The sequence below is a fragment of the Electrona antarctica genome, assembly GCF_951216825.1.
Source record: "Electrona antarctica genome assembly, chromosome: 23".
NCBI lineage: Eukaryota > Metazoa > Chordata > Actinopteri > Myctophiformes > Myctophidae > Electrona > Electrona antarctica.
This window is the reverse complement of record NC_136804.1, coordinates 25,607,384-25,634,474: the sequence shown is the minus strand read 5'-3', so window position 1 is coordinate 25,634,474 and position 27,091 is coordinate 25,607,384. Positions and strand designations below refer to the sequence as shown.

The 27,091-nt window shown below is 42.4% G+C and overlaps 2 protein-coding genes across 3 annotated transcripts in view; one reads left to right on the top strand and one right to left on the bottom strand.

Annotated features, from left to right (window-relative positions):
* nrip2 (nuclear receptor interacting protein 2) overlaps positions 1-7,606 on the top strand; it is a 28,740-nt gene extending 21,134 nt beyond the window's left edge. The window contains exons 4-7 of the mRNA XM_079494038.1: positions 2,233-2,315; positions 2,433-2,539; positions 4,796-4,848; positions 5,555-7,606. Coding sequence (XP_079350164.1) covers positions 2,233-2,315; positions 2,433-2,539; positions 4,796-4,848; positions 5,555-5,707 — 396 coding nt within the window. The 3' untranslated portion in view covers positions 5,708-7,606. The remainder of the gene's footprint in view (positions 1-2,232; positions 2,316-2,432; positions 2,540-4,795; positions 4,849-5,554) is intronic.
* Positions 7,607-15,125: 7,519 nt separating this feature from the next.
* Positions 15,126-26,427, bottom strand: itfg2 (integrin alpha FG-GAP repeat containing 2). 2 transcript variants are annotated; one of them, XM_079494054.1, is made up of 13 exons: positions 26,315-26,427; positions 25,790-25,868; positions 24,410-24,505; positions 24,044-24,085; positions 23,787-23,952; positions 23,315-23,445; positions 22,841-22,992; positions 22,259-22,353; positions 21,959-22,012; positions 21,282-21,373; positions 20,145-20,262; positions 18,765-18,938; positions 15,126-15,296 (listed from the first exon to the last, which is right to left on the bottom strand). In XM_079494054.1, exons 1-13 carry the CDS (start codon positions 26,350-26,352, stop codon positions 15,208-15,210), a joined length of 1,326 nt encoding a protein of 441 aa, XP_079350180.1. In that variant the 5' UTR covers positions 26,353-26,427; the 3' UTR covers positions 15,126-15,207. The 2 variants fall into 2 exon arrangements, with proteins under 2 accessions (XP_079350180.1, XP_079350181.1); XM_079494055.1 differs by lacking the exon at positions 26,315-26,427 and having other exon boundaries at positions 24,953-25,878.
* Between the last annotated feature and the right edge of the window lie 664 nt (positions 26,428-27,091).

Genomic DNA, 27,091 nt, shown 5'->3' with positions numbered 1-27,091 from the left:
TGTGGTTAAAGTGGGTAAAATGATTGTAACTCATTTTGCTGGGGGCCCCCTGATACCCCCCCAAAGGACCCCACTTTTGCTAGAGTGTGTTTTAAAGGTGGAACTTCATAACAAGACCGTTATACAGACAAACAGCCTCCATAACCATTACAGTGACATCTGTCTTCAAATGGCTGCTTCCCCTTTGTCATGAATCACGCTCACAGCATTGTGACGCATTGTGACATGAGCTAGTCCGCACGTAGCATCGGGACAAGCTGCTCTTCGGCGCAGTTAGCATGAAGATAAAGAGCGACAGATTGATACACAACGTGCTGTATCAGGGGGTCAAGGTTAGAAGACTCACTGCTGACCTCAGCAGTACTGAACAATAATACTGTATGTCTGACATTCCGCGCAGATTTAGTTGACTGACTAGTTATATCCTCACCCATGGATGTTTGGGGTAATTATTAATATTGAATGCATTAGTAATGCATTCAACAAGAATCAGGCTTCCTGGGAACCTCAAGGATCAAAGTGTAAATCGCAAGTTGTGGAATCAGCATCTTAAATGCTGGGCTATCAGCAGTATTAGGCCTCAATGGTTGAGCTAGAAATGCAAATAAAGTGATTTTATTTTTATGCTATGCTGTTTCAAGTCTTCTTGACTAAAAGCTTGCATTGTTTAACAGAATAGTTAATATTTAACAGTCCCTCACCCTGATAGAAGATGAATACAGACAAGATGCTATAAACAAACAACCTGGACGCCAAATTATTAACCACTAGACATTATCCGTTCTGAATATATGAACACCAAATTATGTACAGTGTGGGTAATGCGATGTAATAGATCACATTACTGATTGGGAGGGAATTGGAGTTGTCTCCCTATAGCGCACGTAGGCTACGCTATCGCAAACGTAGCAGATTTATTTTTGCAATAAACCTTTTAAAATTCTGCATTTGCGGCGCCCCCTATGGATGAAAATGGAATTGCTTTGGGCTCGCCTGATTAAACCTAGCCTGGCTAATAAGCCAGACTAATATCACACAACACTGTCGCGGTATATCAGTCTGGGCTGGCTCCACTTGGATTTCATTTCCCGGGGAACATTTTCTCTTTGACGCAATTGGTCAGAGCTACTGTCAGTCAAAAGTCTCAAGCATTGAACGTCACTGTACCAAAGCCCGCCTATATTGCATACCGTGTCCCGATTGGTCCGACCTGTTCTCTGCTGTAGGAAAGAGGCGTGCTACTGAGCCTCGCCAGACCGTAATCCGCTGGTAGGCAACTTTTTTTTGCCAACGGCTGATTCGGTCTGGTTTATTAACCAGGCTAGATTAAACCACCCTCGACATGTGAATGAAATTTGGGGTGGATTGGACATTCCGTTGGTGATTTGTCATTTTGTGTAAAACAGGCACCCTCTGCCTGTAGTGTTGTAATCGGATAGATTAGATAGACGGAGATCATGTGTACCATTTTGTGAGATTTGCTCAAAAGCTGTAGGTGGAAGAGCAAAAAGTGTGTTTTGAATCAAGGTCAAAATGGCGGAAATCTATCCTGACGCAAATGGACGTGGCCTATATGGGGAGATGCGTCATGAACCAAGGAGTCCAGGGAAAGTTAAATTTTGATTTTACGACCTACGGTTCAAGAGTTAAAAGGTGAAATGTAAAGTGGGCTGTTATAGCACCACCATGAGGCTGACTGATGTAATTTTGCATTACATTAATTTTAATAATTATTATGAACCTCCCCTCCAAGTGTTGTAACTGTAGCTCAGACGGTTTCTGAGGGAAAAATACTTGATGTGAGTTGGGTGGATGGGTCATTTTAATACACTAATAAATTAATTATTAATCAATAATTTAAAAAAGAGAAAAAAAGGGCTTCGTTAAGACCTCCATAATATTATGGAGTGTTTGGTGCAGCCAGTGAGGAGATACAACAGTGTTTCAGACAGACATTCAGTGAATTATAGTATGATGATGATGATTATAAAACACTGATTATCCATGGACGTGGGAGTTTGTATCTCAGTTTGTCTGTTCCACATTCACACCTCGCTGGCAAACAAACACTGTGTCAAAGGGTTGCGCTCTCGTATTCACTCAAAGCAAAACAATCATTCTCTTTTCAAGGTTCTCTGTATGACTGTGACAGGCTATTTCCTTTGCTGCGAGTGGAATATTGTATTGTCTGCTGCCACTAAAACCCGGCATGTCCTGTCTGCCTCCCTACAGTGCTTTGAGACTGACATTAAGGCAGCCATCAACACCGGTAGCCTGCACAACCACATCTCCAGCTCCTGCTGTCGGAGGCTGGGGTAAGAAAGACATTATTCTACAAGACAATGTTGTCAACCTCCATAAATGTCCACCACACAAGCATGTGAAAGGAACATTGTGTGTGTGTGTGTGTGTGTGTGTGTGTGTGTTGTCAGACTAGTCCCCGTCCAGGACAGTGCACTGTGTGGCCTAGTCAACACAGTGAGAGGTCTGCAGCTGCAGATAGGCAGACAGAGTGTCCAGTGCTCAGCCTTCGTCACAGGTAAGAACTGTCTGCGTCGATGAACAGTGTTCAACTCAAGGCAACATGCTGTGAAATGGATTTCGATCGCGTCATGCAAAGTGAATTGTGAACACATGGTGACAGCTGAAATCCTAAGTTAACTCATTCAGTGCCACCGGTTGGATACCAGTTTTGGCCCTCATTGCCACCGAAGCCCATTATAAATAAAAGAAAGAAAATGAAATTCTATTGTGCATGTCATGTGCATGTCATCACCTGCACACCAGATTAGAGGAATTTTCAAAATATGGAATCTTTTGTTTAAAGGTCCTACAACATGAAATTCAACTTTATTTTTGTGTTTTTCTTTGCGCTCCCCTGTGTACTGTTTTCTATCTCCACAAATACGCAATTTTGAACAATCAGGCTTTCTCATCATGGATTATGGAAATTTTACTCTCAGGAACAGCTCAACTGATTTGGCGGTACCCGTGATGTCATCTGTATTGCCCGACTTTGTATAATTCCTCCCCCTCTTCAGTCTTCACTCTTCAGTTCCAAATTTGCATTTCCATTTTGTTTATATAATGTCCGCCATTGTTGATTTTCGAAGCTGGCATGCGATGGAAACAAGCCTGCATGGTTTATCTAGCATCAGTATTATAATGACTCAATAATTTGCATATGAGTGCCCACACCACATCAGGACATTGTGGTACTGTCAGCCAGAAAGAAATTAAACTAGAAAAAGTGCCCCTCGGGGCACAGGTCTCCACCAAGCCAGGTCAGGTTGTGGCCTCCTGGTGGCGCTATAATAGGCCAATGTGAAAAGGGTGCCATTTCTTCATACGCCTTTGATGGCAATTGGATGATTTGAGGCATTTTGTTCCAAAAATGTGTTTTGCAAAAATCAACCTGTTGGTGGTGCTATAACAGGCCAATGTGAAAAGGGTGGGATATATTCCTCAGCCTAGTAAGAAAATGTGTGAAAGATTTCACGTAAATTGCATGCTGCGTTCATGATTTGAGGCTTTTGTTCAAAACGGGGCAATCTTGCAAACTGTGAAAGCCAATTATAGCCAATTAGGATGGAATATGAAATATCGGACAGATCCGACTTGAGCACATGAGCATAGAGATACTGTGTAACGATTTGTGAGATTTTTGGACAGAATCTGGAGGAGTAATATCAAAAAATGTGTTTTACAAAAGTCGGCCTCCTGGTGGCGCTATAAAAGGCAGATGCGGAAAATGCAGGTCAAAGGTTTGTCCTTGTCCTCTAGGGAGTGTGTATGCAACATTTCACGCAGATCGGTGCAGTTTTAGCAAAAAAATGTGAAAAGCTGCCTCATGGTGGCGCTATAACAGGCCGTTCTGGAAAATGTGGGGCAGAGGTTCATCGTTGGCATCCAGGGAGTGTGTGTGCAAAGTTTGGCATCGACCGGGTTAACGGTGCCGGAGATTAGCTGGTAACGGACGGACGGAAGGAAGGACGGACGGACGGACGGACGGACGGACACACACACACACACGGACGGAGTGCAAAACATACTCTCTCCCCATGCCTTCGGCCTGGTGGAGACAATGAACTGGTTATATCAGAGTGGTAATTTAGGCTCAAACAGTTGATATTGATATTAAAAATGAAATTGAAATTGAAAAAACACGGCCTCCCAGAACGGGTGTTTTTGATTAAGCTAGCGTGGTTAAAATGGAGTTTGAGGTTACAATGGGTTTGTATAGGAAGGGGGCGGGGCAGCTAAAATGAATATCAAATATCTAAATACCGAATCTTCACATAAGCCTAAGCCTATGGGTAGGTGATATATATCCCTTTAACGCAGCCAGGCAGAAATCACACAGCCAAAGAATAGTCAGGATAGACACCTGACCTGAATGGATGGTGATGTGTGCCGAGCACGCTTGAGACAAACACACTCAAGTCTCATGTCAGTCACCAACAGCCTGCAATAACAAAGAATGACGTAACTTTAAACCACAGCCTTCTCCCTTACATGAACCCTTTGTAGAGCAACCATCCTCAGTTCAGTAAAGTAATACCCCGGCCTGTGCGCACGCACGCACGCACGCACGCACACACGCACGCACAGAGGGTGGTAGAACATGAAAGAGCTGTACTAATGATACAACTTCAAGATGTATGCATGCTCGTACCGTACTATATAAAGAGTGCAAATGAGTTTTCATGGTGCAGTTGGACATTCTGTTTGATCTGTTCCCAATTCCCTCGTCTCTCTCTCTCTTGGTTCTGTTCTTCCTTGTGCCGTCTTGCAGAGGACGAGGTGTTTGAACTGTGCCTTGGTCTACACACTCTCCTGGAGCTCAAAGTAAGATCCTGATTCTACAAATATCACGTACGGTACCCTACACTGTATTGTGTTTGCAAATGAGTGCGCAAACTCACGTGTTTAGTATCTTGGATAATACCGAAAAATAATGCTGACAGACGCACGTTTCCTGCTTTCATTAACTATGTCCTCATATAGGTGGTAAGTAGCCTCGGCCCCAGCCTTACTCATCTGCGAAGAGAAAAGCCTGGTCACAACCTAAGGCAGAGAGTGCATAGCCGGAAGTGTCAGGCCGGAACATTCGTCAGATATATTTCCCCCGAATACGATATTTTCCGACCAATCACAACACTTGTTTCATGGACGTAGAATGTAAACATGTCAACGTCATTTCCTTGAGTGGGACTTCCCCCAAAATCCTGCTACTTCCGCCAAATTCCAGCAATGCACCCTACAGCGTATAGGTCATGCCCAGCGTGGGTGGTATGGTTCTGCATGGAGGGTAAACAAAGCAACACATGAATTTGATTGGCTATCGCCAGACGATATCATCCAAAGATAAAATATTTTCATGTTTTTGAACGATGTTCCTCCGTAAATTGAAAACAAATGGACCCTTGATCAGGGTCCATTTGGTTTCAGTTTACACTTCCAAGAGTTAAATTGCAGAATAAATAATGGACCTTGACATGAAAAGGGTTGCTAAACGCTAACGCCGCCTTATGGTCCCGTCCCTAAACCACAGTGCTGCGTGGACCTGAGCACTAGGATGCTGAAGCTCCAGGGCTCTGGAGAGGAGCTGCCCTTCCTGGAGTCAACGTCGGACAGCCGGAGCCATCATCACGACACCAACGAGAACATGGGCCGCGCGCCGCTTCCCTCACCATCTGCCCTTTGATTGGCTGGACAGCAGCAATGTGACATCCGTCATGTGGACGGTTTGTGTCTGGACTGTCTGACCAGTGTCTCTGCACTGCCAAGAACCCGAACGAACACAACATCGTTCCCCGTCGTTTATCCTTTTTTTTCTGGGTTTACATTGTTGTGTTTGTAGAATGAACGACGATTATCTCCTATACATTCAATTAGTCTAGTTTACAGTGGAGGCCAACTAGAGGACTAATGTATCATTCTTCGTGATTATGACCTAAAATCAGTTGTAACGCTCAAGTGCATTGTCACTCGTCGAAGTGCGTGATTTGGTCGTATGAAATTATTTAAAATCACAAAGTCATTGACAAATCGTTGAGTTAAATCATGCTCATTTCAGCAGTTCAGGTTAAGCATTGAAATAATGCATCACACACAAAGCCAGTATTCAGGTTGCCCTTCTCTAGTCATACTGTATTATTTATATGCTTGTTTTCTCTCTCCAAAATCGGGCAGTTAATTTCCCAATATCAGGAGCCGAATTCAGTCCGACATGCCGGCCTAGATGGAGACAGGCTCAAGATAATTCCTCTCTCGTGTCTGACTAGTCTAACTAGCAAAACATTCCATTTGTAGACTTTGTAGAGTTCTGCTTTTTGTACAAGTTGGCATGTTTGTATCGTTGTTAACTTGTTTTATCACATGGAAAGTGGCCATGTCTGGTGAGGGAGTGTGTGTTGGAGCCCAACAGTATGTTTCAGTATGGCTAGTGTTTCATGTGGGAAAAGTGGGGATGTCAGGTCACTGCGACCCACTCTGGGCCGAAAAAGCTGCCAAATGTCGATTCTATAGCTGCCTTCCCTCGCCTCTTTCAGGACTTAATCACTGGGCTGAGGCAGCGTTCTGTGCCAAAATGCCCTCTTCAACGTTTGTCAGAGCACACTTCTAGCTTCTAATCACATCAAAAGGTTAGCGTTCTTTCACTGTATGATTTACTCAGTCCTCATAGCACACCATGTTCCGAAGTGATTATAGATGAGTCACATTTGCCGATACGGTCTCGTGAGACGTGCTGCTAACAGCTAGCGCGGTCGGAATCAGAGCTGCCACTTGCCAGTCACACGTGAACATGACAAGAACTAGTCTACTATAAGCCCTCGCCCCTCGACTACAGTGCCACTTGCCTTTCTTGTTTCAATGTGTTTAAAAAAATAGCAGGTCTACAAGCTTGTAGCACTCGGTGCCACGCTATGAGCTTGTAACAGCTATAAGGCGACACAGATGCCTTCCAGGTCTTAGTGTTTTAAGAGCCTTCTTTGATGTGCTCACAAGAGGCTCACCATGCCTTGCTTGTGTAGTACCTGCACTGTGCTGTGCTGTGCTGTGTAGGGCTTGCAACAGTTAACCTAACTAATCGATTTAAATGTAATTATAAAATGAATACAAAAAAGCAAAAAATAGCAGATCTACAAACTCGCAGAACTGCCTTTTTGTGTGACACCGTTGAAGTATTAAAAAAGGGCTTTATAAGTGGTTAATTAAACCAAATGGTATAGTTGATTTAAACCTCAATTAAAATTTTCCCCCATACATAAATTCATTGATGTGTGTGTGTATATAATGCATGCATACATACATGCACACATAAAACAAATGATAAAAAAACAATTATTATTAAAAAATAAATCATAGAATAATCGCTAAGAAAATAAATAATGGATAGTTGTTTCCACTGTGCTATGGTATCCATCCGACCTCTCCTAAACAGGTCGTCCACACATAGATTTGCAATGTTTTCTTCATCTTTCATCATGTACAATACAATACTAGTAGGACAATTGATGTATGAAAGAATTTTATTTTTGGGTGTTTTTCTTGTTCTGGACAGTATTTTCTCTGCATATATTAAAAACGTATTCTGGCTATACGTCTGTCTACATTTTGTCATTTATTCATTCACTGTAGATGACACTTAACCCATTTAGACCCGAGGACGATTATACAAATGTCTTCTGAATCCTGACAGTTTTCTGAAAAACCCATGTTTCCATGTCAGTGGTTCTCAAACATTTCCATGTCAAGGACCCGCAAAAATATATGTATTTGGCCACCGACTCCCATCTCAAAATATGTTGTTCCAGGGACCCCCCAGAAGCAACGATTTGAGTTAAAAACGTTTGTTCTGAAAGAATATATATTCAAAGATTTGAGCCACATTTTCACGATAAAAAAATAGCAGATCTACAAGCTCATAGCTTGAGCTTGTAGATCTGCTATTTTTCAATAACTAAAGTATAACATAATGCTTAAAACACCAAAGGGGTTCCCGTCCAGAATGGAAACACAGAGGCTAGATGGATCAAGTTAAAGGATTCATTTCTTAAACGGGTTCCCGGACGGACCTTCGTCGGTCTGTAAGTCTGAGAGTTTACAAATAGAACCAAATGGACCCATATATAGGCCTTTTTACTTTTGGTACTTTTGTCAAGTCTCAAGTATGAATTTTTAATTCTGGACGTTTACTTGTAACAGAGCATTTCTACATTGCAGTATTGATAATTTTTTACATCAATAAAGCATTCGAGTACTTTTTCCACCACCGACTGTCATAGGGTATCATCACTCTCCTTGTTTAGTTAAGCTACACTCGAAGCCTCCCATCTATTCCCATGGTCTGTATAGCCGTATGACAGCCCCGTGCGTGCATGCCCCAGCCATGATGGTACATGGCTATATAAAGAACACTGCCTGCCTGGCCAGTGCAGGGAAAACATGATGTTCCCACAGTGCCTGGGGGGGGGGGGGGGGGGTGTTCAGAATGTGGACCCCTCTGACCTCTCAAGGTCCCCATCTCCCTGTGATTCTCATCGCCAATCATATCCCAATAGAAAGTGTGCTCACGCGACAGGTACACGCATTATACACGTGCAGGGCGGCCAAATGCTGGAGACGAGGTCTTTAGTATGGGCTGGTGCAGCAGCGACATGGGCTGATTTGGCCTGTGTGTGCCATGGGGCGTATACTATACACAGCCAATGTAATGTCTCATGGCATTTGACCCATTTTGACCTGAGATCAGATTCTAAAAATGTCTTCTACATCCTGACAGTTTTCTGAAAAAGCTATGTTTCTATGTCAGTGGTTCTTCGATTTAAAAAAAATAGCAGACCTACAAGCTCGTAGCGCGCCACTCGGTGGCGCGCTACGAGCTTGTAGATCTGCTATTTTTCAATAGCTAAAGCATAACATAATGCTAACACCAAAACGGGTTCCCGCCCAAAATGGGTTAAAGCCCAATTTCAGGTCGCACGACCAGAAAATAGCCGACCTACAAGCTTGTACAGTAGGTCAGCTACAGTATGTGAAAACGCTGTCGCGCAACGGGAGTATGAATTGGGCTTTATTCTTTGTTTGGCGAGACATCTGCACGTCGTGTTGGGATTTCACCCTGCGGGGCACAGAAAGAGAGATTCGGTTTTTGCCCGTTTGTGTGCGTCTGTCTGGGTGTGTGTGCGTCTGTCTGGGTGTGTGTGTGTGCGTCTGTCTGGGTGTGTGTGCGTCTGTCTAGGTGTGCACTGTGCAGTGCACGTAAACTCCAGAGCGTGCTGGACTGCCAGATCAGCAACCAAACCTTTCATGCATGCAAGCCAGCAGACCAAGGAAGCACCTCCCAAGGTCATTGACCTCCCAAGGTCATTTTAGTTAACTAAAACTAACGGGAGAAAAAAGAGGAATCGTTAACTGAACTAAATAAAAACTAGAAAATATAAAGAAAAACGACTGAAACTGAAACTATATTGTGTGATTACAAAACTAACTAAAACTAACTGAAATGATAGACAAAATGCCCTTAGTTTTCGTTTTTGTCAATTTATTTATAAACTTAGTCTGTAACTGAATATACTTTTATTTTAAATGCCATCTTGTCTTTTTATTACACAATACTTACTATGGCCCTTTTCAATCCTGCACCGACTTATTCATCAGGTGCAGTTTTTGACAGAATGCACACCACATCCTGTGTGTTTTTTCCTTCATCTTTGTAGATGAAGTATCACATTATTGTCACAGGAAACAGCATAGTGGAACTTTCCACTTAGTGTGGCACAGTGCGTTCCTTCGAATACTTATGTTTAATATAACATTTTCCAAACACAACCGGTGGTGGAAACAGTAGGCTACTGACATTCTTTACTTAAGTAAAAGTATCAATACTGCAATTGTCGGGGCGAACATGCAAAATATAATATTGTTTTTAATATTTCACTGTGTGGATTAGTTATTAGTCATCATTACAGAGTTGTGAGATTCACAAATATTAAGCTGAATTGACTCAATGACCGATTTGGTCATCCATTTATCATTTAGGAGACACGTCTAATCTCATTTCCATCAATTCATCCCAATCCATTCAATCCATTTGGAATGCAGGGAAAAACTATGGAATGCACTTCCCATCAGTCAGAACTGCAGCCTCACTCCCAATCTTCCACCGTAGTCTGAAAACCCACCTCTTCAGACTCCACCATGGCCCGTAGCACTTGCCCTAGCCTAGCCCCTTAGATAGCACATTATGTAGACTTAGATAGTATTTTAAACAGACTTATAGATTGTTACGTAGACAGCTCTAGAATTGCATTTTATGTAGTCATAGCACTTTATAGTACACATGTATAATATAGTATAGTATGTATAATTTACATAGATACTCCACTGTTACGTTCTTAGTTTACGCATGATTCATGATAACTACTTTATATAGGTGATGTATGCCATGCTTTTGTTATTGCTTAATGTAAGTCGCTCTGGATTAAGAGCGTCTGCTAAATGCCTAAATTGTAAATTGAGGCATAATGTAATTATGGAAGGTCATATAGGTCTAAAACAATTAACTCCACGAGGCATGATTAAATCCCTGACACTCTGCCTCTGAGACATAGTGGGGTGGAAGTAAAAGTGAAAATTGTAAAGTACAGTACTTGAGTAAATGTACATGGTTACTTTACACCACTGGTTAGCTTTGATGTCAGGACTTCAGTACTTACTGTATAACCAGGCAATGGGATCCTCACGTGTTCTCTTGTGATAAAAGTCTGATGGAGGGTGGGGGGAGGGAATTCTGTCATTCAACCCACATCTATCCCCAAAGGCGATGATAAAGGGGTGAAGTCTTAAGCCTGACACAGGCAAGATTGGACTCCATCAATCCCGCCATGTCAGTTGACAGAGAGAGGCTTGGAGCCGATATAAAAGAGACTGGCTGAGCTCACATCAAAGACAGCCGTGCGCGCAAGCACGCACGCACACACGCACACGCATGCACAATGGGGGGGATAATCTTCTGGAAGTCAGCTGGTTTATAACCAGCACCGAATGATAACTAAACTAACAATAACGGCTCATGCGACATCATTTGTGAGAATGATGAGAATCCATGTTCTTTAAAAGCCTGTGGATGATTGCAGTCGACGCATAAAGGCAACTCTCCAATTTCCTGTTGAATTTAAACTGCATCTGTGCATGCCAGCTAGGGGCCACTGTGTGAATGAATATACATCTAGATTCTTCAACAAGGCTGTATACTACAGTTGCATAAGGTATGCGAGACATATTCAGATAGACCAGAGAAGCAGAAGAGACTAGATGACGGCGCCCATATCAAAGGAAAACTAGAAAACGTAGTAAATGTAAATGTGAATGGTTCGGGAGTCTTGTTTTTTATTTTTTTTTATCCCACGATTTTTTAACCCGTTTTTTCACCCCTGTGTCAATTATCTAATGTGATCCTGGGCTCTACACACCCTCCGCCAACCTGGGGAGAGCAACGGACTTGAACTCATGCTTCCTTCATGCATGAGTGTCCAAGTCGCTTCTTTACACCTGACAGGGGGGAGTTTCCCTGGTTGGACATAGGGCGTGGAACAATGAACACGTTATTCCAAACAGTTCCATTCCCCTCCATCAGGCACCCCGGCTGGCCAGGGGGAGGCAGTTTAGAGACCAGGATTACTGTATGTTTTTTGTGAGGGTACCTACCCTAGGGGACACGCAAACTCCAGACAGAAAGGCCCTTTCGCCAACACCGCCTCGGGTATGGAGACTGATGTCGCGGAGAGGACACGCCGCCAGCGCCCACAGCGTCCCGAGCGGGAATCGAACCCAGGAACCCTGTCAAGTCCCGCCCGTGCTTGTGCCCCTCTTCGCACCCATTGGTTGCAGTTTTGTGGTTGGACAAAAATCCTCTCTCCATCCACTACCATTGAAATAATGTTTTTCAGTTGCTTCGTAATGATATTCTGTGAATTCAATTCTTATTTTAAACTTGATGTCAGTAAAAAAGGAACATCACAGATGCAGCATGGTGACTGGACATATCATGTTTGTTTTTAGATTTTTCCAAAAATGACGTTTTAGCAAATTCAACATAAACAAGGCGGAACCACGGCAGAAAGAGCCTGCTGGTTAGTCAGTCAGGGACCAATCAGAAGGCTGACAAATGGTGAATTCTGTCGCCAGTTCTCAGGCTGTCTGGAACCATGGTTCCATCATCAGAGTCCCGCTGGCGATGGCTGAAATGGTCGCAGTGGTCACACAAACTGATCTCAATATATGACAATATAAAATTCATAGAATTTGGAAGAGAAGAGACATTATACACATACAGTGTATCCATCATCAAGGCACAGCACCAGGTTAGCCTATAGTAAAAATAAAAGACAAAATAAATAAATTGATGCTTATGTTTATATCCTCAAAGGCAAGCGGCCTATAAAGGAGGGCTAAGCTGTACATTGTAATTTGAGCTTCCAGATGGAGAGACCTTGAGGGGGGCGACATCAAACCATGAATCAGTCCCTGCTGTGAAAGGGAAGAGGGAGGTACTCATTCCCTATCACTTTCATCCTATCAAGAACGATTGGCCTACCCCCAGGGAGCTAAATATATGTATTTTAGGTTGGAGGGGAATGTCACAACAGTCCTTGCTGTCCTGTCCTGGTGGTAGTGACCGAGGTTAATAAAACATGGGGCGGGACGAAACTGCCGAAAATTTGGCAGGACAATGACATCAGGGAGACGGCGTCAGGGAAATGACGCAGGAATATGACGTCAGAAAAAATAACGCAGGAAAATGAGGAGGGTGGTTGTCACTTCATATTCAATAGCATGAAGGTTTCTTCATTGAGTGGATAAGTATGCAATATGCAATGTGTGTCAATGGGTTATATAAAGAAATTTTCAAACCCTTTTAAGTTGCAGTAAATAAATTATATTTCTTTGTCTGAAAATGCTTCCATGCAAGACATGCAACAAGCTCATAATTGCACAAATTAATTAGATTCATAATTAAATTAAATCCTGCACAATGCTGCATACTGGACTGTGCAATACAACAATGAATGCACCGCAATGCATTTTCCTACAGCAGAAAACAATACTATAATATCGTATTTTGTGTACTTTACTATATATGTATTATATTATAATACATTGTCATTGGAATATGTCTCGGCCATGGTCCTGTAAAAGGCATCAAACATAGGCAAATGCGTCATGCTCATTATAAAATATGCTATACCATAGAGGATTGTGTTTCTAATGACGTCAATCAAGCCAATCAGCCAGATTATTGCAGAGATACAGTATGCGCAGAACAGAACTGGAACCACACTGTAGTGTACAGTCCTATTGTCCCTATTGACCTAGTTTCCAAATGGCATTTTGCAGCACAAAAGCAAACGTACACTATGGCGAGATATTCAATAGTCAAGAAAAAAAATGTAAGATGTAATTACAATCCATGTACACTACTGTATCATCGCAGATTCGCAGGGATGAGCACACGCATGCATATACAGAGAAATGTGCTCCCAGTGTAATGTTGGCAAGGCCATCATCCCCGTGTGGTCATTTCCCAGGGTCAGATCGTCTGCTGGATCTATATCTGACATGTGTTTTATGGCCAGGATGCCTGCGTTGGGAAAATACCAGGGCAAATGTCGCAGTCACACAGGATTCATCACTCTCAAGCAGCAGATGGTAGGGCTGACATTCTATTAGAAACGGTAAACAACACAAATGAAAAAAACTGTCCAAACAACTACTGTACATATGACAGACAGCGCCGCCTAAGAAATAACACACTTCTTCACCATTTATGGTCAGAGACGTGCGTGGTTCTGTGCTCGGTGTACGGGAATGCAGACCACTAGTGAGGACAAACAATGTTGGCCGCCAATTAATCTGTCGTTTTTGGCAATGCCAAAAGAATTGCCACAACATGCAAATGTCATCATGAAGAAGTAAAGTTTACCACTCGTCCATACCAAGGCATAAAGGTAGACCACGGTAAAACATAATGCCACAAAAGGTGCATGATTCTCAGTGCCGTTCATTCACACCAAGCTCTACAGCGATAACTATTTGCATCGTCCTTTATAAGCGGATCCTTTACAAGTGGATGGCAAAGTACACACACAACTATAGATTATAGTTGTAGTGTGTGGACTTTGCTATCCACTTGTGATTTTTAAAACTAAATCTTTATAGTAGGTATAGTGCCTGGTGTGAACAACTCTTAAGCCTAGAAGATAAGATGGAACACACTCCCACACCTGTGTCGGTGAGGTGCTGACCATAGAGTTGCGGTAAATAAACGGAAGGAAAAATGAAATGGTGACCTTTTTCTTTTGGGCATTTCATATTTTGTGTGTGTGTGTGTGTGTATGTGGGTGGGGGGGGGGGTCAGACAGTAAATCTATGGCTATTTGAATTTGAATTTGAATGGCCTATTTGAATTTGGGTCCTTACGACTCACAAGGAGCACGTGGTCAGAACTCAGAACACTAACTGGCTACGCCACTAAAGCACCGCCATGCCAGGGCAAATCATTTTGACAATTATTTGCACTCATGAAAACCTAACTCAAAACTCAAAACAATTGATATATTCACATCGAGGCTGGGGCCATTTTATTTACCCTCCAGTTCGGTAAGCTTGACACAAGCAAGCAGGAGGCAAACAAAGGATGAACAAGCTCGTCTGTCAGGCTGCTGTGACCTTCCTTGGCACGTCTCCACAGGGCAGAGAGAGAGAGACGGTGAAACTGTGGGCTACAAAGACACCTGAGCCTGAGTGTGTCCCTGATACGCACTTAAACACAGAGTTCATTTCTAATGTATGAGAAGGGAGGTAGGTGGCTATACCTCCTGATGACTGAGGCCTTAATGCCATCGGCTGAATGCCGTGGCCACTTGCCTGCCTGACGGCTCGGTCTGGGGCGGTTCATGCCTTAATCCCACGCTGTCGTCGCACCTGCCTTGTTGATTTAAAAAAAAGAACAAGCGATCCTCTCTATACAACAATCCTAGGGGAATTCATATAGCCGTCCAGAGTCCAGACACATCTTTCTAACAGAGATAACACCATCAACAAGAAGAACTACAGAGTTACTTCGTATATACTGTAGTCTTTATTAAACACAAGATAATTTACAAAACGGACAGAGGTACTGTAGGAGCAGCTGTGATGTCAAGGCGGTGTGTCGCTGCATCTGGTCAGCGATTGTTTGTAAAGAACATCTTCTACCAACTTTTTCACCGAAGCCGTGTCATCGGGATCTGTGAGGAAAAACAGGAAAACTACCCTAAATAAATCAATAAATAAACAAACTAGCTCGATGCACAACAGGGGTGTAGTTATACCTAGCTCAGAGTCCAATTAATTTGAGTCAGACCAGGTGTGGCTGCTTAAATAAACCATTACCACCCTACAGCAGGGGTCTTCAATGTTTTTCAGCCCAAGGACCCCCTAGCTGAGAGACAGATGAAACAGAGACCCCTACTCCATATTGTATCAAATTGTGTTGCAGGTTAAACCTCATCATAGATTGCATAGAGATCTTCATAGACTTGTTTGACAGCACTAATCATCAGTGTATGTTGGACTCAATAGCTGATCTACAAGCTCATGTAGTAACTCTGCGAAGCCCATGTTGAAGAACGTGAAACATTTTCAAAACTTCAAACATTTTGCCCACATTAATAATCATCAGGATCTTGTGGTAAAGTCAGCGTTGTGCACTGCAGTGTCTATGTACACTATTCAGAGGCACACGCAGCTGAAAAAGATCACTGCAAAGGAAAATGCAGATACTACCCAATTTCCCGACCCACTTTCCAATCAGTCACAGTGTTTACAACACATACTGTACTGTAGGCTACTTCGGTTTTAAGCGGGACTGCATATAAACACGTATCTCTTGCCTACTGTGCATACAATGAGAGCTGACCCAGGGGGTGCCACAACATTTCCAGCCGGATCTTTTTTCTCTCATCTTTACTGGAAACTTTCATTCTGTGCTTGCATGTATTCGTTGTTATATTTGGTTGTTAACAGTAGGCTACACTTCAAAGACACACTATGCATTTGGCAGGTCTAATTGTTATGTGCTTATTTATGTGGTGACCTTATTTGGTGTTTACTACACAGAAATCTGAAACTAAACAGAATTTGCAATCAGTTGCTTATTGCTATGGGCCTAGTAGTAACTAGTAAGAGGCCTTATAAGCAGATTAAATGTGTCATGGGTGCTCGGATGGCACGAGGGCCGGGGGAGGATATTTCCCGCCACCACAGAGATCATGGGTTTGTATCATCCGCGGTGCCTCCAGCTCGGCACCAACAAACACACATTAATTAGCCATTTTTCATGCTGGGAAGCTGGGCATGAAGGGAGGACAATCTCTGTCACTGCACTAGCACCTCCTGGAGGTTGCTCAGGGTACCTGTTCGGTAGGTCAGATAGGCCAAATTCCAATACCCAAAATCTTGGCCTCTCACTCACTCACACTTGGTCCCTCGGTGTTACGGTGAAATTGGTGACCTGCTGTATATACTTCATCATAGGACGAATAGCATAAATAGCAGATATACATCTTACAAATCAACACTAATTGGGATGACAGGTTGAATTTAATCGTTATATGCTATATCCCTCTCCCCTAGACTAGTCCTAGCCTCCCGTGGCGCATATATATATATATATATATATATATATATATATACACACACAGTATGCGCCTGTAAAATCATGGCCACGAGAAACAACAGGCCCAGAGGATGAATTATTTACACCGGCAGCAGGGCGCTATGCTACACTGCCATTAGAAGGTTCAAAACCAGTTGGAGCCTGCAGTACACTCTGCACTCAGAGATCAGGTTATTCTCTTTGCTGTAATACTCAAATGGGTGCAACTAATGTTTGCCAGTGGAGGGTGATTCTTCCCGAGGCCAAAAAAATTGGTTTTCACTGCCTAGTTGATTATGATGTGGCTCGACCGGCTGGTGAGCTACGCTGGCAGCATGATCGTGTTTATATTCCGGCTGGATTCAGGTATCATCCGTGTCACTTAAAATTCGTCAATAAAATACTGCACACTTGTACGATGGACCTAACAAGTGCACCACAGGTACTGAGAGGAAGAAGATGCACACGCAGAAATTACAGATAGCACTATTGCGCTAACAGGATTAAAGTAGCAAACAGAAGTAAAGTTCTAAGTGCAACATAGAAAATGAATTATTGATCCAGCATACAAATTATCTGTCTTTGGGTTAAGAGACAAATTACTACATGCACAGAGTCTCCGCTTAAGCCTTGTACATTTCGTTGTACGACAAATAGATGAAATAGTGAGCTTCGAAATCCGTGTCTCTATACTCAAAATAGGGCCGCCAGGTTGAAAGGGGTTAACTGATACCTATTGGCAGTATGAATACCCAAATTCTTCGAATCAAACTACTACGGTACTTCATATGCCATTTTAAACTTACTGATGTGTGTCTTGGTAAGAGAGAATGTATTTGTTAGTGGCTGACAAGCAGTGACACAGTTCCCCAGCGTTATTGGGGAGGAATAAATGTACAATGTAAGCCTTTGTGCATGTTTACAGAGATGGTGAATAACATTCTGAGCTTTAGGGAGCTGTGTGCTTGTGGATCAAATAAGACCCTCTTAAAATAGCCCAGCATGTACAAGCCAAAGCAGCAGACAATAGGGTGCAGATTTGCATACATTTGGACGAAGAGTGGACAACAGAGGATTTATAACATGCCTCTTGAATCACTCAGACTCTTTAACTCCCCTCTGACTAACAGCGTCTTACACTCCACAGCGTTGAACGCGCGCGCACGTGTGTGTGTGTGTGTGTGTGCGTGTGTGTGTATCTGATTTGTTATCTGAAAAACAAATTAGATTTATCTAACAGTGAGGTCTACTAAACATGGATCATTGTATTTTTTCTTCCTTTTATTTTATTTGAATCATTATTTGAATCATCACCCCCCATCGAATATTATTCTGCTTTATGTCTGACCTTCGTGACTAGAGGGGACTCTTTGCTAAAAAGGTTTAACCAATGAAACCCTGTTGACCGGAGTACCCCCAAGGGGCCTGTATTTGTCTACACTACACACACCCAACGCATTCTGGGCTTGTAGTTCGGCTGCTTTCGCCCAAATGTCATGTTGTCAGTGTAATGTTCATCCGTTATGATTTTTCAGAATAGGGATGCTAGCGTTCATGCTGTGAAGTTAGGATCCGGTACTTTATTGTCCAATGAGATTCCCACTATATGTTTTAATAATATTTTTTTTTTTACCAGTCTCATCTCCTATTAACCCATTTAGACCGTACGACGTGTGGGAACGTCATAACTAGTAATCCAACCGACGGGTTGCTCCTAGTGCATTTTCATTGATATCAAACGAGAGAAGAATATTCTGAATTTTTCTCTTTCTTTTTTTTTGGAGTTGGCCTCCAAGGCCACCATACTCCTTGCTCTTCGCGCATGCATGTTGTCGTTCACTTCCCTGTATACGGATCAGAAAGAATGCCTCATATCTGCTGATCTAGGGAGCTCTCCGTGGTTTTGACCAGATGGATATACTAAGCTCTTCATTTCTGACTTCTGACCTGCCTCTCGTTCAAAATATGAACGCGAGGGATTATTCAGCGATTTTATCGTCAACTTAAATTGGTACAGCCCTATAGGTGGTGGATGAAGGTGGTGGATGAAGTCACTCACCCACTCCCAGCCTCTCCAGGTGGCTCCTGAAGTCTGGCCTGTCCTCCAGCACTCGGAGCAGGTTGGTGGGCTCCATGCGCTCCAGCGCCACCCTCCAGTAGACGTAGATCTTGTGGTTGAAGCTCACGTACACCAGGCACGGGCTGTTCCGGCCTTCCTTACAGGCGTACTGCCCTGAAATCACAAAATGGACGGAGTTCAGAGTGACAATCCGTTCATGTCAGTGTTGATTTCGTCGACCCAAAACCATGACGAAAAATGTTAGTCGACTATCTTTTAACAGAGGAAAACTGAATAAAAACCAAGCTATGATGACTAAATAACTACGACTAAATATACTGACAATTTCATAAACAAATAAATAACTAGACAAAAATGTTAGGGAGTGGAGAAGAGATCCAGTAGAACTAGAAGGCAAGTTATTGTATGCTTGGTTGTGTGCAGGTGTCACTCTCCGATCTACAAGCTCACAACGTGTCGCAACGTTGTGAGCTTGTAGATCAGCTATTTCTAGCACAGAGCAGAGTTTATACTCTATACTCAGGCATTTCAACAGCATCACTGCCGGCCAAAATACACAATAAATTCAAAAGACTGACAAAAACTAAATCAAAATTTGCTGTCAAAAACCAACAACTGTCTGCCACACTGAGGCAACAATAATGGGCGTGTAACATGCCGTGTATCATCCCAAAGAACTCATCAGCAAAACACTGTGTTGCCTGGATTCTAAAATGATTCTAATGAAGACAACAGAGCTAATGTTCCATGTTGATCATGCAGAGCAGACGGCGTGGGCAGGCAGGGGCTGTCTGCTTATTTTTTGCTGTGTTTCTCTCTCTCTCTTTAGAGAGAGAACAAATACACTGGGATCAGAGAAAGGAGAACAAATACCCTGGGATGAGAGAAAGCATCACAGCAGTTCCCTGCGGTCTACCCTCTTTAACCCATTTAGGCCTGACCTCAAAATTTAAAAACATTCTTCTAAATCCTCCAGTTTTCTGAAATAAATATTTTTACGATTTTTCAAAAATAGCAGACCTACAAGCTCGTAGCGCGCCACTCGGTGGCGCGCTATGAGCTTGTAGATCTGCTATTTTTCAATAGCTAAATTATAACATAATGTTTAAAACACCAAAAGAGGTTCCCGCCCAAAATGGGTTAATCAATTTATTTCTGCATAATATGTCGCTTGATGCAATGGTTTGACACATCACATTTGAGAGGAGAAAGGGAGACGGAAATGGGGAGGAACAGGCGTCACCAGAGTGAGGTTCAGAAGCTCAACATTGCCACCTAGTGGGCAACATGAGCCTGGACAGGTTTGAGTATTCCTGTGGTGTGCATTGGGATCGATTGGGAGCGGCCATGTCACTTCACCTGCACAGAAGGCATTGACGTTCTCATCAAACTGGAAGCGGACCACCATCCGATTGTGGTCGATTATGTACGTCTGGCCGTCCCAGGCACAGGCCACCACCTCTTCTCTGCCATCCCCCTAGAGGACACATGCATGCCACACGCACACACACACACACGCACACACACACACACACACACACAAATCAACTTGCCATGCGGTTCTAACTTGGGTTACTTCGCTCTAGTTCGCTCCAGTCCAAAGTCTAGGTCGCTTCCAGATCCTAATCTATGGAATGAATTCCCCATTGCAATCAGAACTGCACTCACTCCAAATTTGTCTCACAGTAAAAAAATAAAAAACTTTTGCCTCTTCTCATCAGCAACACCTCCTGAAATACCTGGGCAACTTTAGCCTTGAACCCTTGTACCCATGCAGTGACGTCATAACCAAACGGACCAGAAATGGCTCTTACACCTGGTGTTGTTCTTGCTCACTATTAACTCATTCTGGGCGGGAACCCCTTTTGGTGTTTTAAGCATTATGCTTATACTTTAGCTATTGAAAAATAGCAGATCTACAAGCTCATAGCGCGGCACCGAGTGCAGCGCTACGAGCTTGTAGATCTGCTATATTTTCATGAAAATGTGGCACAAATCTTTGAATATAATTATGTTCTTTCAGAGCGAACTTTTTTCTTTTTTTTTAAGATTTGTTTTGGTTTTTTTTTATGCCTTTATTGACAGTGAGAACAGTAGATAAAGGAAAGGGGAGAGACACACGGCAAAGGCCATCAGGCTCGGGAGTCGAACCTGCGGCTCGCCGTCTGGATGGCTTGGCAGCCTAGGTGCCCAGACGGTTGAGCTAACCATCCGTTAGGGGTCCCTGGGGGGGTCCCTGGAACAACATATTTTCAGATGGGGGTCAGCGGCCAAATAGAGATAATTGTGGGGGTTCTTGACATGAAAAATGTTGAGCACCACTGACATAGAAACATAGGTTTTTCAGAAAACTGTTAGGATTTAGAAGACACATTTTTAGAATCAGCCTCAGGTCTAAATGGGTTCAGTCACTCTGTCTGGATTAAGAGTGTCTGCTGAATGCCTGTAAATGGGCTTGCACTTCTATGAGCACGTGGTAACTAAAAACACACTCACAGTGACGTCAAGCTTCTGTAGGGCAAAGAGCTGGTGGTCCACCTGCACTGACCACAGCAGCTGCTCTGAACTGTCCATCAGCTTTAGGGTTCCTATGACAACACACAAAACAAACAAAGAAACAAACATGGTTGTCACCATTTATGACATTTCACTTGATGATTAATTGTCCCTCAGATAATTGTGATTAAAGATTTAATTGTGTTCCTGCTGTTGAAACATCGGAACGAATGGAAATCGCATTTCGGTTTGGCTTTTAGACTTCGTGAACTAAAGTGGCATAGGGCAGATATGAAGGACTTCAAGATCAAAACACTTTGCATGGCGACGTGTTTTGAGCTTGGGCAGTTGATTTTCCTTGAGCAGGAAATTGTCTGACACATACACTCATGTTAACCACACAAATCCTAGCATTTTGGGTAGGCAATAATAGGCAAATATTTGGCAAAAATAGGCGAATCTTCGCAAAAAATAGGCAAATGTTGAAAATAACGGTGAAAATATTATATCTACATGGTCAAAACACACAACATACTGTGTAGATCAGCTATTTTCAGTATTTGACCTACAACCAATTATATGAGGTTTAAGTGGTTAATATGTAGATAAATCAATATATGACATGATATTTTCAAATAATATTTCATACTCCATCTGCTATTGAGGTCGAGATTTACCATCGAGAGTGCAGAGGGCGAACAGGCCACATTTAGAAGAATCATCTTTTGAACCTATGAAAGACAGAATGTAAATGGGATTAGACAGTGCTCATGCATGCTCACTGCTGACGTTTTTCTATGTTTCCCTCTTCTCCTGTACATTGAAAATGAGCCTGTGTGTCATTTAGTCTGGAGTTGTCCCTTAATGTCTGACTGTACAAATAAATTATTCAATCAATCAAACCATTATTCATACACTATTCAGATGATGACATGATGGTCCCCCATGATGACAGACACGAGGATCTGGTACACTACCTCTGCTGATACTGCCAATGAGGTGAGTGGAGACATTTTTGTTGTGGGTCCGCCCAGTGGTCAGGTGGAGAATCACATCTCGGGAAGGCAGCTCACTGTAGGACGAAAAGATACATAAAATAATCAAATCAAATCAAGCGATTAAGATAATACATTATGAGGCCAGTTTAAATCTATTTGCATTCAGTATTTATCTATCCATAAGTAAACAATGAGGGAGCGATATCTACCTCCCAGTATTAGGGCTTTCACAATTATGACATTTTACATGGCAATTAGTTGTCACACAAATAATTGCAAATAACGATTTCATTGCGCGTTTGTTGTTGAAAACTGGAACATTGTGAATACAATTTGCATGACTGTCTATTATTTCATAACTTTTTATACTTGACGTCCGACCTACAAGCTCACGTGTCACATCCCGTTGTGAGCTTGTAGATTTGCCATTTCCACTAATATTATTTGTTTTATGTTTGAAAATATGGAACATCAACATGGAAACGATCATGACAATTATGCAAAGACAATTACGATTATCTTAAAATAATTGCGATTGTGTAATACTTGTGACAGGCCTACCTCCCAGGACTGGCAGGGCCCTGCTCTCCAGAACCACTGCCGTGATGCTGGTGGGTCCATGTGCACAGCAGGATGGCGTAGCCACAGCCTGGCTGAGACACCATCAGCTCTGGCCAGCCCTCTGGACCTGGGTTCACGGACAGACTGTCCACCTGCCACAATACAGTGCCAATCAGGCGCTGGGCTTTTATCATGCGTAATGAATGATGAGCTGGCAGGCCTGTCAAACAGACTAAACAGTCCTCATTTATCATGGTGCCGTCCGAGTACGAAAACACATACAGTAACCAGGGGTTGACACACTAAGGTCTCAGAGGCACTTTTCCAACGGGCAAGTACAGGTCAAGTTATTATTTGTGCCCTAAAATGTGTTATATATATATATACACACGGTGGCTTTTTTTTTTGGCATATTTTTACTGTTAAGTTTTCAAATTAGTTTACTACAGCTCTCTGGCTGATATCATCTTGTACCTGTCCCTCCAGAATCCACTTCTTGAGCAGGACCAGTTGTCCAGGTGGCTCCTCCCAAGACTCCTCCCAACGGAAAGCTCTGACCACACGGTCTGTGTAACCCACTACCAGCTCGTTGCGACCATCGCCATCTGGAAAACATACACACACACGTCCATTTACAATTCAGGCATTTGGCAGACGCTCTTAATCCAGAGCGATTTACAGTAAGCAAGAACAAGTTAGGTAATACATCGAAAGCATAAAAACAGTCATCTAGGATCACAAGTAAACAAAGAACAAACAACCATCATCAGTCTAACATGCTATCTAAATTACATTGTTAGCCTTTGCATAAGCCTACAAGGTCGTTGAGGCTACGGCAAGTGCTACGGGCTAAGGTGGAGTTCCAATGTTCCGGAGACATGGATTTGAAGCCATAAAGTACAAAATGCAAAGTAATAAACAAACAAACAAACAAAAAAGATTATACCTATATCACTAATGAGAATGACTTTGGTGTTGGCAGGAATGTGCTGAGTGAAACACTTCTGGTCGTCCGAGAACAGGGCATCATGTTGGCTGGACGAATCTCCCTTGCTTGCCGTCAGGTCAAACATGTGAAACCAACCCTCTGCGCCCACAGCGACCACAAAGTTCTGGCAGACAGGAACAGGTGGTGATGACAACAGATTGGATAACGACATGGGTGGGATAATACTGGAATGCACGCATCATCTATCAGCTAACCTTTCCTTTGTTGCAGACGTCTCCTACTGCGACACAGGTAAGCTGCGGGGGGGGGGGGGGGGGGGGACACACACCAAAAGAGACGTGTGAGAGAGATGTGTAAGCATGGCAAAGCTTTTGGTTACATAAGGTTGGTTGATAAGAAAGAAAATACATTTTTTTGGTTTGTTTTTTGTAGGCCTCAAGATCAGATAGATTATAGTTATAGTCACCATCATATACACAGTATTTGTTTTACTATTTACAAATAGTTTTTTTTTTTTTAGTTTTTTTGAGTTGTACTTGAAATGTACTGTAATTTTGCAAACTGTTAATAAATACTTCAATCAATCAATCATGCAATGTGCTGTTATTTGCTGTACTGACCATGCCCACACAGTTTCTTGTAATCCAGGGTTTGGGGTCATCGTTCTTATAAACAAGCAGCTTCCCGCTGGTGTCGCCCACGATAAGCTCGTTCAACTACAATGGTGGAAAGAGAGTGACAGGCTTAGGCAGGCATGACTCGATGCTCTGCACACGAGAAGAGGGCGATGCTAGTATTCTTTAAAGGTAGGGTAAGTGATCTTTTTTGGTTAAACAAAAAGGTCAAATCACTATATTCTGATTAGTGATCATTGCTATAGTGTTTGTTCAATAACAGGGGTCTCCAGGTCTCTCCAGCTCTTTAATAAACAGAAAATACATTTTCAGGTAGGTGACAAAATTTCAACCAATCAGAAGAAAATAGACATGAGTTATCTATCCTGATTGGATAAAGCTGAAGAGACATGGAGATGGAGACTGCTGTTACTGAACACTCTATATAGGCTATAGCAATGAGCACTATCACAATATAGAGCTTTTTAAGTTATTTTAACCAAACAAAATCACTTACCCTACCTTCAATTTAATTCAAAACCTTCTTACCGAATCATTGTCCGCATCTCCGAGACAGATAGCGTGAGGAAAGAGAGTTCCTGTGAAATCCAAGCTAACGCGCTGGACATAGCTAAGGGACCGCATAGCCACCCACTAAAAGAACATGTACACAGCTGCAAAATGATGCTCTAGATCATCATATATACCAGCTATCACAATCACATACGTTACTTATATCTTATATCTCTGTTTTATTTGACCCTGGTACTGTTTCTATCCCTTTCCCGTATCACTATCCTCTATCTTCTCACGGCCGGTGAATTAATGATTGATTGAATATTTTATTGACATTTTAAAAGTACACAGCCACATGGATATATAGTCATAAAAAAGCCTTAGCTCACACGAAACAAATTCACCTGCAAACCAAACCTGTGATGAGACAATTAAATAAATTGTTCAAATTAGGCTAATCCATATACAGTTGCCTTTATAGCAATATTAAACTAATTCATCAAGCAACTTCATCTACTAATTCATCCCGCTACCCGACTACGGATAAGCGGTTGAAGATGAATGGATGGATGAATTAATCTACAGACTATAGTTGCCTTTAGCGATATTAAACTAATTCATCAAGCAAATTAATCTACAGTTGCCTTCTTTAGCGATATTAAACTTTAAACCCCTTATATCTGGTTTTTCATTCAACTCGTTTTCTCGGAAATACAAATTTGCAATGATGCCGATCGAGGAGATTACAAGTAGGCCTACGAGTTATAGTTCTTATATCGCACCGCAATTAATATGAATACCCAAACGGCTTTATAAAATCGCTTATTTGATACAATTTACAAAAAAAATCTATCTATATATGATTAATACGTGTATAGGTCGCCCATAAGGTCCCAGAGCCAACATCTGATCCATGTCCAGCGCCATCTTCCTAGCAGAGTTCTGCTTCCTAGTAAACACAAAACACACGTGACTTGAAAAGTACGGAAGCTCGCAGTAGTCTTTTTTGTTTTAGAAAATCTTTATAACAGTCATGGCATAGAAATACAATACAATACAATACATTACAATACAAAACAAGACAAACAAACACAAACAACAAAGTTATTAATACAACAATACAACATCAGAGCCAGGGGGCGATTACAAACAGAAAACATTAAAGAGTGAACACAAAGCAACAGTTCTCTCCTCAGCTTTCTTATTTTTTGAGTTATAAATTGTTTTAATGTACTGCCTGGCCTCAATCTCAAATACAATGAATGCAGGTTTGGAATGACTACATTTGTGTAGGCCTACCGGTATATGAAATGTATCTAGAATAATGATCAAATGTATAGGCCTATACTTGGCTACAGTGGCTTTGTTGGATGCATGAATGAATAATAGGCCTACCGTCTTTTCACCTCCTCTTCATGACGAACTGTGACCATATAAATGCGTGTGTGTGACTCCGTCCACTTTAAATGTAAGTACCGTATAAATTACTTTCATGTACCCAGCATGTACCACCTGTTTTTGGTAAAAGTGACAAGCAAAGTAAGTCAGCGGTACAATACTGCCACCAAGTGGTGACTATATATCTGGGTGTTGAAAGCTATGGTTGAAAGTCTATAGTCTATACAACCTTGTCAACTGCTATTGTTGTCCTCTAGGGGGCGGTGAATTATCAACTTCCCCAGTCCAACTCCCCACCACATAGCCTACTGTATGTCTATGCTCATAGATATAATCATGCTCCCCACTACACGCTTGAACCGCAGGATGAACAAGACAAGTCATTAAACCAATCATAGCTCTGTGTGACGAGTCACTGATGAATGATACATAACAGTCGAGAATGGTCGATGATCTACTGCTACAGCTGTTTACACTTTGTGTTTGTTATCATGATTTAACAAGGGATGAAATTCATGTCGCTCCTATATGCCACTAAAATGTGGAATGCGCGCATTGACTCCTTCAAAGCCGCTCTTAAAGAGCACCTGCAATGCCCCCCCCCCCCCCCCCCCCCCACACACACACACACACACACACACACACACACACACACACACACACAACACACACACACACACGACACCCATACTGTAGGTCTACATGTCCTCCTGTCCTCCTGCCCCCCCCCCCCTACAAAATACAAAATAAACTTTATTTTCTTTATTATGATGA

What these genes read in the sequence shown, in the direction of transcription:
- itfg2 (XM_079494054.1), bottom strand. Translation starts at nt 26,352, where the DNA reads ATGGTCACAGTTCGTCATGAAGAGGAGGTGAAAAGACG. An exon ending in GGCCCTGCCAGTCCTGGGAG is followed by an intron (nt 22,354 to 22,840) that starts GTAGGCCTGTCA and finishes TTCGTCCTACAG; the next exon opens with TGAGCTGCCTTCCCGAGATG. An exon ending in CGCCCTCTGCACTCTCGATG is followed by an intron (nt 21,374 to 21,958) that starts GTAAATCTCGAC and finishes GTGTTGTCATAG; the next exon opens with GAACCCTAAAGCTGATGGAC.